General features: G+C 61.5%; 2 protein-coding genes across 3 annotated transcripts in view; both read right to left on the reverse strand.

The window, feature by feature from the left end:
* Positions 1 to 2,567: 2,567 nt before the first annotated feature.
* On the reverse strand, positions 2,568 to 5,629 carry NUDT16L1 (nudix hydrolase 16 like 1). The gene is made up of 3 exons (XM_059826422.1): positions 5,402 to 5,629; positions 4,599 to 4,859; positions 2,568 to 3,615 (listed from the first exon to the last, which is right to left on the reverse strand). The coding sequence occupies exons 1-3, from the start codon at positions 5,627 to 5,629 to the stop codon at positions 3,142 to 3,144; spliced, it is 963 nt and encodes a 320-aa protein (XP_059682405.1). The 3' UTR covers positions 2,568 to 3,141.
* An 899-nt stretch (positions 5,630 to 6,528) lies between these two features.
* The window catches only part of MGRN1 (mahogunin ring finger 1), a 55,590-nt gene continuing 48,401 nt past the window's right edge, over positions 6,529 to 13,717 (reverse strand). The window contains exons 12-17 of one of the 2 annotated variants that reach the window (XM_059826193.1): positions 13,230 to 13,295; positions 10,465 to 10,688; positions 9,363 to 9,486; positions 8,771 to 8,816; positions 8,105 to 8,212; positions 6,529 to 6,791 (exon numbers count right to left, since the gene is read on the reverse strand). In XM_059826193.1, coding sequence (XP_059682176.1) covers positions 6,691 to 6,791; positions 8,105 to 8,212; positions 8,771 to 8,816; positions 9,363 to 9,486; positions 10,465 to 10,688; positions 13,230 to 13,295 — 669 coding nt within the window. In that variant the 3' untranslated portion in view covers positions 6,529 to 6,690. Of the gene's footprint in view, positions 6,792 to 8,104; positions 8,213 to 8,766; positions 8,817 to 9,362; positions 9,487 to 10,464; positions 10,689 to 13,229; positions 13,296 to 13,717 lie in introns of both variants that reach the window. The other variant, XM_059826194.1, reaches the window with a different exon arrangement.

The raw sequence follows: 13,717 nt of genomic DNA on the forward strand, positions 1-13,717 counted from the left end.
GAAAACACGTTAAGATCTTGCAACCCGGATGACTGTACAAAGTCATTTCAGGGGCTGTAAGCCCCAGAGCTGGGAGTTAATTAATACAAGGATACAGGAGGTGAGCTTGCTGTGCGTGGTACCACGCTGCTTCCCGAGAAGGGTGGCTGGGACTAGCTCCCTGCTCTGCCCACGGCTGCCACGGGGCTGGCGCTGTGTGCTGCCACTCGGCTCAGAGGTGGCTCTAGGACAGAAAGCCCCGGTGAGCGCAGCTTCCCCTCCAGCCCTGGCCAGCCCTGCAGCCCAGACTGCAAGAAGCAGCTTGAGCCAGCCCCAGGAGCTGGCACAGACCCTGTTTTGGAGCAGCAGGAGGAGGCTGTTCTGCAGGCAGGTGCTGGTCTCTCTTCTGGGGTCTCAGAGGTCTAGCACAATGACTGACACAAGGAGATAAAAAAAGGTGTCTCCGTGAGGACAGTCAGGCTCGGAGCTGTTGGAGAGTTCATCCTCAGACAGCATCAAGCCCCAAGAAGCCAGGGCTGACCTCGGTGTTGGCCTTGCTCTCAGGCTGTTGGAGTAGAGCACACCAGAGGCTCCTTCCAGCCTCTACGGCTCTGGTTCCCTTCAGTTCAGAAGCGCAGGTGGCACTGTGCCGTCAGCTGTGCTGGGTGCAAAGTTGCAGCCGCTGCCCTGCGTGCAGCAGGCAGGCTGAGTAATGCTCAAGGGACGCAGCTTTGTGGCAGATGACATGCGCTGGGGCAGGGAGCTGCAGGCTGAGCTGGGGCTGGTGCTCGCAGCTTCATCCAAGGGGCCGCTCTTGGGGTTTTGGCTAGGCTGCAGGCTGGAAGAGGAGCTCTGCCGCCCGTGGCTGCGGCGCTGAGATAGCGTGGCGAGTTCACAGCCCACTGCCACCAAAGTTCCCCTCTGCGGGCTGCGCACTCCTGCCTGCACGTGATGTGATGGAGCTGCTTGCTCCAGGGCGGGTCTGCGCAGCCAACAGCTCAGTTGAGCCACTTGCTGGTGGCACCGCATCCTGGGGGCTCCCTGTGCGTCCCCCTCCCATGGAGCCGGCTGGGTCCTTCGGCCGGGCTCTGGCTGCCACCACCTCACCAGGGTGCGTGGCAGCCGGCAGCCTGGCAGAGCTGGCTCAGCGGGTGCCCTGGCTGGGATCGCCCACCCAGCCTCACTGCTGAGACGCTGTGCCTGCGGCACTGCCCCTGGGGAGCAGGTGCTGCCTTGGCTTTGCCGAGGCGCTGGCAGGGAGGCTTTGGCTGTCCCCGTTATCCCTGATGCTCCTCTCGCAGCCCAGCTGGCCCCCACTGGCAGTGGAGGTGGCAGCAGGAACTGCTGCCATCCCTCCTAGCCACAGCGCTTTCCCAGGAGAGACCTGAAGCACCCTTCCAGCCTCATTCTGTTACCACTTTTTGGTTTTGGTGGGTTTTTTGGGGTTTTTTTTTTTTTGCTTAGCCATTTTTTACTTAAATATGCCTCTCGGTTTATATGAGTTTGTTTAGCGACTCAAGCCCCTGGTTTTCCTTGGCACTTACTTTCTCTGGACCAGACTGAATCTCTCTTTCTCTCCTGTTTGCCTGGGACTGATGTTCCCCCCACTTTCCATCCTGCCCATCACACAACCCAACTCCACTGCTGCAGCACTTGAGCACATCCCGAGGGGAGCTGACTGCTCTGTGTCCTCCTGCCACCCCGTCCTCTGAGGTGTCGGCCACATCCCCGCCTCACAGCCCGTTATTTATTGAAGAGCATTGTGCTGCCACCATCAGCCCCTCTCTAAATCGTCTTCAATTAAACCAAACCTCTTTTCTGAGTCGTTTGTCACTCTGCGCAGGAGCCTGCCTCTGATGGGCGGCTCGAGCACCTTCACCTGACCTTGCGCTCTGCCGCGATGCGGGGTGACCGCAGGCTCTCCTCACCAGGGTAGGCAGAGGGGGGACAGGGCAGGGCCAGAGGTGGGAGCAGGGGGAGCAGCTCCTCCAGCGCAGAGCCTGCCGTGTTGCAAGGGGGCTGCTGGATGGGTGGGGGATTTTACTAAGGCTCAGCTGAAATGCCTCCCCCCACAGAGATCGGGGCCTTGCACAGCTGCAGCTGCGCAGCCTCACTGCAGCCAGGCTCCTTGCGAGCTGCCCCGGCAGCGGCTGCGTTACAGACAGGACAAACGCCCCCCATGCACAGCCAGTGCCCGGGAGGTGCTCTGGCACCTGCAGCGGTGCAGCCGGCTTCTCCCCAGGCCCCTGGGTGCAGGAGCCCTTTTGGAGTAACCCAGCAGCAAAAGCATAACAACAGTTTGCGGCGGTGCAGCACCCTGAGCCAGCCCGCACCCTGCCAGGCCCCTGCGCCCCAGCTTCCCCCGCTGAGAGGGGCTGCCATCGGCAGCTCCAGGCCTGCCCTTCCCCTTCCCCTTCCCCTCCGGCTTCTTGCCGTGGCACAGCCCAGCAAGGAGCAGGGGGCAAAGCCCTGAGGCAGAGGGAACCGACAGGCCCCAGCCCCTGCACCATCAAAGCTCTGGGTCACCACAGGCTTTGCGCCAGTGGTCAAGAACAATCCTGACTGCCAAGCGTTCAGCAAAGCCATTTATTCCACTTTCCTGCTCCCACAGATCTCCAGGTAGAAACCCACACAAGCGCTCCCCCACACCCCAGAGGGAATTCACAGCACGCCCCCCCCTGTCGCGCCGGCACCCTGAGCAGGAGCTCGGCCGCACTGCTGCCGGCGGAGGGGAGCCCTTCCACCAACGCTGGCAGAGGTGCTTGACCAGCAGCCCTGTCCCTCAGCTGCGTCTGCTGCGAACACAGCCACGTCCAAGTCAACACAGGGCATTTAAAAAATAAGACGTTTTGTTCCTTAAAAATGAAATGGGGACCTGACAGCAGCAGTGTGTCCCTGAAATCAAAGCATAATTCTAAGGCTTCGGCGCCCTCACATAAGCACATGAACTCTCTGCAGGGGGCTGTGCAGGTTGATCTGGGAAGCTCGCTAGAGTTTAATGGCCATAAAAATACATAGCTGTCCCCTGCTTCAGACAGACCCAAACCCTCCCGGCTGGGCAGTGGAATCGCGTGGGCAGCAACTGCAGCCAGCGACGGGTCGGAAAGTTAGAAGAAAGTCTCTAGTCTCACCCACTTTTAATCAAGCGCAAACACGGCAGCGTCACTCCATCGGCTCAGCCACCGGCTGCTCCGCCACAGCGTCTGCCCCCAGCCCCGCCGGCTGCTCCACCGCCTCGGCCGCCGGCACGGCCACCAGCTGCTCCGCCACAGCCCCGCTCTCCAGCCCAGCCACCGGCTGCTCCGCTGCCTCGGCCGCTGCCTGCGCAGCTGCCTGGTTCTCTGCCCTATCTGCCAATTCGTTGCCTGTTTTAGCGGGCGCCGCCAGCTCATTCGCCGGCTTAGCGGCAGGCGCGTTTCCTGTCGCCCCTGCTGCCTGGTCGATGGCCGGCTTCTTCGGCTTCTGTGTGGCAGCCACCGCTTCGGCCAGCTTCTCCTCCGGCACCATGTTCAAGATCTTCAGGGCAAAGAGCAGCTGGAATTTAGCGGTTCCAACGAAGGAGTTGCCCAGGAAGTTGGGCAGCCCGCCCATGCGGTCCTTCTGGGTGTAGAGGGGGACGCGGACCATGCCCATCACCTGCAACAGCACGGAGCGCAGCTCAGCAGAGGCCATGGCAGCACCGGCCCCCCCCCGCCCCGCCCCACTCTCTGCCCCCACACCCTCACCCCAGCACCCCGCCAGCCCACGGCCCAGGCCCGCCCTGCCCCAGCTGCCAGATCCTGCCCCTCCCTCCCACACCGACCCCTGCCCTCGCCTGCCTGCCCTCGCCTGCCTGCCCCCAGCCCGGCTGAAGCCCCTGCACTGCCCCTCCCCGAGCCCTGCCAGGCCCCTGCTCTCCCTGCCCAGCCCTGGCTCCATTCCCCCTCCTGCCCCTTTGGGGGGGATCCCGCTGCCCCAGGCCACTACGGGGAGCCCCGCTTCCCCCTCCATGTCCCGCCCTGCCTGGGGACACCATGGCATACCCACGCGTCCCCCGCAACATGCCACAACTCAGGGCCGACTGCCTCCGTTCACGCAGCTGCTGAAACCTGCCGAGCGCCTCGCGGGCGCGTGGGGAGACCCTAGCTCTCGCGCTCCACCCCGGGGCATCAGCCGGACCCAGCTACCCGGGAGGAAGGCTGCCTCCCGCACTGCCTCCGTGCAAGCCAGGGAGAACTCGGGTTAGAGCAACACATCACCGCACCGAGGGTCGCGATTCCGGTCCAGGTTACTCAGCCCAGGGCGGGGGGAGACGCCCACCAGATGCGAGACGGACCTCACCCGCGTCCTGAGGCTGAGCGGGTAAATAGGGCTCTTCCCTACGCGGGCGGTCGCCAGGAAAGGCCGGAGCTTGAGCTCGCTACTCTCCGGAGCCCGGGACACAACCCCAGCCAACAGCCAGACCTCCTAACGCCGGTGCTACGCGGCGGTGCACGGCACTCGCCGACGGCAGCTCTACATGCGGTGCATTCCCCCGCTGGGCTGCGAAAGACGGCAGCCCAGCAGACCTAGGAGGGAAGCTTTGTCTTCCCTGGGGCTAACGCTCAGAGCTCTACACACCCCCTCCCTGGATGTCCCACCTCCAGCCCGTGGTCTCGGGAATGCACCGCGCTGATCTCGATGGTATGCAGCTCCTCCAGGGTCAGCTGCCTGGCGTAGAAGTGTGCCACCACGCGATGTGGCCCCTCTGTCAGGTGCGAGCACAGATAGTCAGCTTCCGTCAGGCGCACACAGCCCAAACCCAAGCCCAGCACCCGATTCAGACCGTCCTCCAGGGACCAGTAACGGCGATCCACGAACCCCCCGGGAAAGCCCAGTAGTCCGTCAAATCGCATCTGCATCTGCAATAGAGGCGCATGGTGTTAATGGGGCACAGCCGAGCCCCCGGGGGGGGGCGAGGGGAGGCGCGGGCACCCCGGCCCGGCGCCACGGAGACCTCCGCGGAGGAGCGCGGGGAAGCCTCGCGGCCGCTCCGCTGCGGCCCTACCAGCTCCAGCGCATCCAGGACCGTTCACCGACGCCGTGGCCGACAGCTCGTCGCGGCCCTGGGCCGGGGAGCCGAGGCGGAGCCGCCCCGGCCGCACAGCCGGGGGTCCCGGGGGCTCCCCCCCGGGCTCGGGCCCGCCGCCGCCTCGGCCAAGCCTGATGCTACCGCCCTGCACAAGGAACTACCGGACAGCCAGAGCCGCCGCGCCGCCCGGCCGGGCCCGCCCGTCTGCCCGCAGCCCGCCTCCCCCGGTGCCCGCGGCCCGGCCCGACCCAACCCAGCCCGGCCCGGCCCGGCCCGCCCCAGCCCGAGGGACCCGCCCTCCCCGGCCCCGGCCCGGTCCCGGCCCCGGCCCCGGCCCCGGCCCGGTCCCCGGCCCCCCGCCCGCCGCCTCACCAGCACGGCGTAGCGCAGCGGGATGCGGCCGAAGAGCATGCCCGGGTTGGGCGCGTACAGCATGGCGTGGCAGGAGTGGCTCCAGCCCGGGCCCAGCCGCATCGCCTCGTACCGCGTCAGCGGCTTCAGCTCGGGCACGCCCGGCACCCCCAGAGTCGGCAGCGGCGGCAGCGCCCCCGCGCCCGCCGGCAGCGCCCCCATGGCCGCCATCGCCCCCATGGCCGCCATCGCCTCGCCGCCCGCCCCGGGAGCCCGCTCCGCGCACGCGCGGCGGCGACGGCGACGACGGGGCGGGACCAACCCTCGCAAGAGCCAGTGGCGGCGCGCCGCGCGCCGCCGGGCCAATAGCTACAGGGCGGCGCCCGCCAACCCCCGCGCCCGCCCTCGGCAGGGCGGCCAATGGGAGCGGGCGCTGGTGCCCGCGTCGCTCGCCATATTAGGCAACAGCCGCGCGAGGGCCGGCACATCCCACGACCAATGAGCTCAAAGCGGGGGTGAAGGGGGGGGCGCCGAAGAGCACGCCGGGAAGTGGGCGGGCGGAGGCAACAAGACCCGCCCCTCCGCGCCCTGGCCCCACCCCCTCAGCGCCCTGGCCCCGCCCCTAAGGCGGGCGCGGTCCCCACGCGGGATGCAGACGGGAGCCCGACACCCCCACACCCCCCCCCGCCCCGAACACGGACTCGCGTGGCTGCTCCACGGGTTTATTACTACAAACATAGAGAGGGAGGAGGGGGCCGCGCCCCGGGACCCGCCGCAGAAGCAGAACAAGGCACACGGCGTGGGCAGCGCCGGGCTCCGCGGCGGGGGGGAGCGTGGGGGTGGGACACACCCTTCGGGGTGGGACGGGGCTGACCCCCCCACGCTCCCCCCCGCCGCGGAGCCCTACGCCCCGGCAAGGCTCACCCCAGCACCCAGAGGCTGTGGCCAGGAGGGTGCGGGATAGAGGGGTGCCGGGGCAGGCAGGGAGGGCCGCAGCTATGTACAGGGGCAGTGACAGCAAAGGGCTGTGCTCGCTGTGTACAAAATATACAAGGGTAGTGTCCTTCATCTGCTGATTTTAACCCCAATCCCCCCACCCCACCCCACGTAAAAACACGACACCAGCCCCTACCCACAGCCCCTTGGGCAGGTAAGCCAGCCGGGTTGTGCCGAAAGCGTGCCGGTGTAAACGCGCCACGCTGCATCGTCGGGGCGGTGAGCACGGGCCAGCCCCGCTGCGGAGAGGGGAGAGGCTGTGCGTGGGGTCTGGCGGCAAGGGCAGGGAGGTCCGGCCCCGCTCACGAGAGGCTCTACTCGTCCTCCAGCTGAAGACGCGTCTGCTCGAAGAGAAGGGGCTGCGTGGGGCTGCCGGTGCCGCGGCCGGGGAGCGTCTTGGTGAAGTCGGACGAGCCTGAGTGAGGAGAAGGGGGTTCAGCGCCGCGAATGCCAAGCCTGGGGTCAGACTAAGAGCCCAGGCAGGGTGCTCGGCCCTGGGGAGAAGGCAGCGTGGGCCAAGGAGACCAGCACCTACCTCCGCCACCCCCTCCTACCCTGGGCTGAGAGAGGAGACAGGGCTGGAGCCCACCAGCTCCATCCCTTCTGCCCCTGCTAAGATGCAGGTTCAGCAAGTGCCAGGAGTGGGACACAGGAGACCAAGGGGACACACTATCTGCCACCAGCGTGGCAGAAGCCAGCAGATGTTCACGGTGCCCACCAAGCAGCACAGCCCTCACCCAGGAGCCCAGCAGAAGCCAGTGGGTGGGGAGGGCCAGGGTTTCTGCTGCCCTGCCTGGGGTCCCGGCCCTCGGGGACAGCGGGGACCCCTGAGGGTGCAGGGATGTTGGTGCCAGGCATGGGAAGGGAGCTGGGACAGAGGCAGCAGTGCAGGCTGGTTGGTTTGCTGCCCCCTCCTTCCCTACCCCGATGGCCAGGATCAGTCCCATCCCTGCTCTCTCCTGGCTGCCGGCCTTCGCAGGAGGGGTCCTGCTGCCCCACACAACAGCGATGCATAAGAAGAACGAAAAGACATACCAGCTTACTCCTCTATACCAATAGAGCAGGAATCGGGACCCAGTGCTGCCCAAGACAGGAGGGAGGAAGGCAGACAGAGAGGGAAGGAGACATTAGAGAGGTGCTCAGAACAGACTGCCACTCTACGGAAGAAAACAGGCTGCAACAACAACAGTCGGGGGTGAGGACAGCACAGCATCCCATGGCTGCGCTTGCCAGCAAAGCACGGCACCCCGTGGCCCTCCCCGCCGTGACACCACCCCACGGCAGAGGGGTGCCCACTGCCCCCTGCACCAGCTCAGTCTCCCAGAAGCCGGTCCAGATGGTTCCCCTCCCTTGGCTGAAAGCAAGAGCGCGGTTTGGGGGCAGGCACGGGAGGCCGCTGTCACATAAACTGAGCGGCAGCAGCCCAGAGAGGAGAAAGGAGGGGAAGGACAGAGACAAAAGGGTGAGGGAGGGGGAGAGAAAAGGGGAGGGCAAGTTACCTCTGTGTTAGCCCCCCTCGCCCACAGCTCGCTCTGCCCACTGGGAGGAAGCGGGAGCCAGCGCGTTCCTGTCCCATCCCAAGGCTGCGGCACACCGCCCGGGCTGGGGAGGCTGCCCGCAGTCAGGCACACAGTCCACAAACCCCCCAGACCCCTCGGTGCCTCGAACCAGAGCCACAAGCATAGCAGGTCGGCAGCGCGCCTCTGACCCCAACGGCGCGGCCATTACCTGGCAGGTAGACATCTACCGGAGGGTCACTCTCCGACTGCGTCAGGCTCCTGTGCTCGCCGCAGCTGCCGTCCTGCAGGACGTCCTCGACGGAGGGTGGGTGGCTACCTAGAACCAGCCGAGAGCGCAGCCCCTCAGTCCCCAGACCACCTCTGCACGGGCCGGTGGCCAGGAGGACGGCTTGAGATCTTCCACGTGAGGAAGCTCCCCAGGCCCCCCCAGCGGTCTCAAGAGAGCCGATCAGACTGGCCCAGGTCACAGTGCCAAAGGGCCACCTCTGAACCCGTCCCAAAGACACGGGGCACACCCTGCATGCCCAGTACTGCAGCCATGGTCTCACCAGGACCACACTGGTGCACACTGCCATCTCCCCCCGAGCTGTGGGAGGAGACAGCCCATGGTGTGGACAGCTCTACTTCTGTAGAGCTTACAGCAAGGCGAGATGCTTGGTAAAGAAACCAGGGAGATTTGTTGATTTTGCTCCCCCACTTCCCAGCAGAGACCCTGGCACCTTTGTCTGGCAAAGCACAGCAGCTCAGAAATGGATTTCAGGGGCTGGATGTTTCTGAACTTGTATATCCATTCCCCAACTGTCCCCTTCCCACCACAGCAGAGCTGGACACCGAGACGAGGTCTGGCTGTCCCCACGGCCAAGTGCACACCTACCCTGCTGCAGGGACGAGGCCTCCTCGATCTCTTCTCCTGCCACACTCTGTAAGGAGGAACAGTACAGGTTACTTCTGCGGGCTGGAGGCCTTTGCTGCACTTGTCTCCTGCCCCGGCTTTCTCCAGAGAGCCGCGCTCAGGGCCAGGGACTCATTTCCCAGAGGGAGCAAGGGGCCACCCATCAGTGCTGTGGCACCACGGGCCAGGATGGAGGGGTTCTACAGGCAACAGCAGCGGGTGCTGGAAGTCCAGCAAGGCCCAGCTTCCACCCCTGCCCCAAACACTGCTGGGCTTCCCCAGAAAGCTGGGGGAAGATCAGCTCTGGCACGGCTTCAACCAAGTGGCCTTCCAACCCCCCAGCTCCCAAAGACGTGTTAGGGGCTCAGGGAGTGGCTACGTCCTTCCCCGTGGAGCCCTACGGGTAAATTAAGGCAGCTGAGACTGTTGGCTCTGAGCTACTCACGCTAACAAGCTCATCTTTACCCTGTCACTGAGGAAGTGATGGCCCTTCACGAGGCACCTCCCATGTCCCAGAAGAAGCCCCCTGAGAAGAGCTCTGGCTCAGGGCAGCTCCCCAGCAGAGCACACTTACTTCTGGAGAGCTGGTCTCTCTCAGGACCAGCTCACCCCCGCTAAGTGCTGGCTGTGAGTCAGAGTCCTCAGAAAGCTTCTCTTCATCCTCCTCGTGGATCGGGGACGAGGGAGACCGTAGTGTGCTGCAGCAAGAGAAATTCCGTTTGCAAGGAGCCACAGTGCTGCCAGCACCGCAGGCCCTGGAGGATTTGGTGGCAGCAGCTCCAGTTGTCACCGCTCCTGCCCTGTCCCTCTGCCCAGCCCACCCTCTACCAGCAGCATAAGCCAACAAAACAGGAACAGGAGCTCAAACTATTCACCTAAATTCACCAGAGTCCTCCAGTATCAGCTACATGGAGAATAGCAGCAGCAATGTTTCTAGGGCAGAGCCAAGCAATGCAGAGCTCCAGCACAGTAACACAACTCGGACAAATCCTGCCTTCACACAGAAAGCAAGGGGCCCAGGTTCCACGCTGCTCCTCACACCTTCAGGGGCTCCCTTCCCAGGGGGAAATTTGGAACGGAGCACAGTGAGGAGTGCCAGGAACAAACCTGGTCTGACCCCATCTGTACAGTCCTTCAAGGGACTTGTGAAGGGCACCCGAAGCGGGCTGCCCACTCCACAGCATCTACACCTACATCCTCCATCACGAGGCCAACAGAGGAGGCTTCAGACAACAACTAAAGGATCTCACTTAGCATTTTGTGTTCTGAAAGTCAGGTGACTTCTCCTCCCATTCTTTTGTTCCCGGGGAACTCCATGGGAAGCTGAAATCCAACAAGGTTTGGATGTCAAATGCAAATTGAGAGACTAACTGCATTGGAAAGGAGACATTTCCAACCAAAGTCTGGATGAAATCTCCTTGTTAAAAATCCTCTTCCTTTTGGTGACAAAGCCAGCTCTTACAAGACATAAGCTTGTCACCTGAGGCTGAACACAGGGGTGGTGTCCCAATTTTCCCACTGGCATGAGAACATGCTGGCCTCCTAAAATTATGACTTAGCAGTGCTATCAGTGATGGGACCAGCCAGAGCCAGAGCCCTCTCCTGGCTCCCAGCGCTTGTGGCCACAAGCCCTCAGGGCTTGCAAGAGGCACAGACCCCTCCAACCCCATGCTGACCTATCTGGAGACTTGCTCCGCTTGCCCTTTTGGTGGCTGTTCTCCACGGCTCTGTCCATCCCAACAAGCGGTCGGCTCGCAGGTGGCATTCCATCCACCACGCCAGAGTAGTTGATTTCATCGTACAGAGGAGCTGAGGGGATGGAGGGGGAAACAGAGCGAAGGCCATTCAGCGCTTCCAGCAAGGAAATGGGCTCGTAGCCTGGAGGGATGTTGTCAGAGCTCTGTGGGCAAGAAAGAGAGGGGCACATTAAGAAACCCTCACCAGGCTGGAAGCCCCCCTAGAAAGGGGAGGTCTGGCTGCAGTGCAGCCCTGCACCTTCCACACTGTGCTCCCAGGCAGCCCATCTCCACAGCCACCTCTCCAGAGAGCCTCAGCCTCCTTTCCCTGCAACAGCCACAGATTCCCCTTTGGGTTGTAAGGCTGCTGATGTTCCAGGCAAGTTTTCAGAGCATTACTTGAGAGATTGGAGTTCTCAGCAATATGGAATATGGAATATGGCTGGGCACCCCCCCGCCATACTTTCAAGAGCCGGACAAGGAGGGTGAGAAGACAGGCTCCTAACAAAGCTGCTATAAAATACGTTGGGATTTTTTTTCTCCTAAAAGTTCCTCCAATGGTTCAGAGACCCTTCCACTCTATTGAGCATTCCACTTGTGCTTCCAGCCCTGGTACACACAACTGTTTCACAGCACCACCAGTGTCATTAAAAGAGGGTCAAAGGAGGGGAGTACATGCGCACCAGCGGAGAGCTGGTCCTCGGAACCTACAGCACTTCCACTTCGCCCATGGACTCTGTCCCCTCAGTTGCTAATGCTGTCCCTCTGCAGTCACCTCTGCTAAAAGTTAGGAAAGTGATCACAGAACCACTGACCCTGTAAGGGAGGAGGGCAAAACCGCACTAATTCCCATTCCCTCTGTAACTCGCTAAGCTGCCAGTCAAAGGGACCCTTGCAAAGCCATTAAACCAACACTGGTTTAACGCCAAAAATCCTCCTGATCAGCAAGGTCCTGTGGACTCAGAGATAAACGGCGTTTATGCTGCAACGCAGTAGGTCACAGGCAGCTCAACTCAGCCTGCTGCAAACAAAGAGGCAAGACTGCAGCGGTCCAGGCTTACATTAAATTAAGCTGTTTCAGCCCTGCACCCTCAGGGAGGTGATTCTATGTTGTACCTAAGATGGTGGGCTGCTGCTGAGCCTGGCCATGAAGCTTCTCTGTGCCTCATCTCCCAATCGCACAGCTGCAGATGAACCTGCCCAGCAACGTCTTCCAATCCAGCCATTAATTTGGGGTGAGTTGGTTGCTGAATTGACTCACATGTGGTCACAGAAGGAGCTAGATCTGACGGGGAGGAAAGAACGAGTAGCACCTGGGGTCAAGCATCAACCCACATCCTCTAAGTATTGGTCTTGCGATGGTTATGAGCTTGCACTGAAGACCACAGCTGATTGCAAGACAACCAAGTCAGCTGAACAAGGAATCAGTTCACAGTTGCTGCCACCTGTAGGCAGTGGGGCCAAAAGCCATCTCCACAAAAACATTGCATTTCCAGACAGCAGCGCAGAGGTGCTATTTTGTGGACAGAAAAGTCAAGGAGACAAAAAACCCTGGCTTGTGACATTTTCTCCTGGCTGTGAAGACCAAAGCCTGAGGGTTCAAAGGCTGCTCACTGTGGTGAAAGCTCAGGTTCTGCAGCACAGCTCAGAGGCTGGAGGAGGATTTCGCAGGCAATGGCTACAACACCCTCACTACAAGTTACTGAGCTTTCAAACAACACCAAGAAACACTGCTCTTTCCTGGGACACTTACCACTACACCACCCCTAGAGCCCACTGCTCCCACTGCAGGAGTACTGCTAGTCGCTGCAGCAGGCTTGCGGAGAGCCAGAGTCATACCAAGCTTGCGATAGCCTCATTACTTGAGCCATTACCTGAGCCAAGCCTCAGGCTTTCTCTGGACCTGACAAGCGCAGCAAGCCACATTCCTCTCAAGGCTGAGCATCCAGGCTGGCCTGAGCAAGGGAAAACCGCAGCCTCCTTGACACTGATGACAGCTGTAGCTGCATTTGATGGGAGTACACAAAGAAGGCACAAACAGAGCCTTCCCGGCTTGGGGGCCTCCCTCACCTTTCCCCTTCCCGGCTCCTTGTCCCCCACAATTGCTATTCATGGTGTCCCCAAAACAGCACTCCAGTTACATACTTTCTCACCAACTCAGAGTCCCCACCAAAACAAGCTCCATCCTTCCTGTTTCTGTAAAAGCAAAACAGCCCATTGCAGTCAGTGTTCCTGAATGCATGACCTGGTCCAACTGTGCCTATTTGTCTACCTCTACATCCCAGCACCAGGGTGGAAACCACAAGATGTGCCCACGCCAAACTGACAAGGGGATAAGACAAGTGCAAGGAAGCTTTTGGGTGAGCCAAGGGGACAGCAGCTTGCCCACAGTCCTACAAAGCTACGAAAACATCTTGGCCAGGAACTATAAAGCAGCCAGGTTCAGGACCTGGGGACAGTCCCTAAGAGTCAGCGTCAGACCCCTGTGGCTCCGCACGCAAACCAGGGAGGTTAGTGATTGTCCGTGCAGGGTGTGAGCATCTCACAACTGACGTGGAGGCAGCACGTGGAGTGTCGCAGCTCGTGCAAGGGCACAAGTCAAACCCAGCGTGTTAGCAAGGCCCCGCGTGTGTAACACGTCCACGCGCTAGTGGCATCGCTGGCAAAGAATTGCCATAGGAGCAGATACAACCAAGTCCACTTACTGTTTCCCTTCTAGGTTTCCTGCTGGGCAGGGAGACAGTGCTCACTTTAAGGGGTTTAAAGGGACACTGTCAAGAGAAAACCATGTTTTTGTCAAGAGAAAACCATGCTTTAAAGAAGTTGTTTCTTGAGGCTAGTGACACAAAGAGAGACACAGCATCTCCTCACCTCACTCCAAGTGACAGCACCTGCTTCCTCTACACACCATACTCTGCTTCACAACAACCCTCGGGGTTTCTCCCCTGCCCTATTTCTTAGCCCCAGCTGAAGGCAGCAGGGCTACAATGCTGCAGAGGACAGATGGATAAAACCAGGCTTTTTCTGTGACAATCTCCTCCTGTTCCCATGAAAGCCTGTAAGATGATTGAGATGCAGATCTCCCTCTCCTCACTCTGATCTCATGTGTCTCGCCAGAGCCAGCTGTGCAACAGCACTGCTCAGGCAATGAGCTGCTGCCCTCACCACACCGGGGACGTACGACTCGGCCCCA

This window comes from Gavia stellata, chromosome 18 (assembly GCF_030936135.1).
Source record: "Gavia stellata isolate bGavSte3 chromosome 18, bGavSte3.hap2, whole genome shotgun sequence".
In the NCBI taxonomy this organism is placed as follows: Eukaryota; Metazoa; Chordata; class Aves; order Gaviiformes; family Gaviidae; genus Gavia; species Gavia stellata.

Coding starts and splice junctions, on each gene's coding strand:
- NUDT16L1 (XM_059826422.1), bottom strand. CDS start 5,629: ATGGCGGCCATGGGGGCGATGGCGGCCATGGGGGCGCTGCCGGCGGGC. Junction 4,860..5,401: donor CGCTGCGCTACGCCGTGCTG/GTGAGGCGGCGG, acceptor CCTCTATTGCAG/ATGCAGATGCGATTTGACGG. Junction 3,616..4,598: donor CCCGAGACCACGGGCTGGAG/GTGGGACATCCA, acceptor GTGCTGTTGCAG/GTGATGGGCATGGTCCGCGT.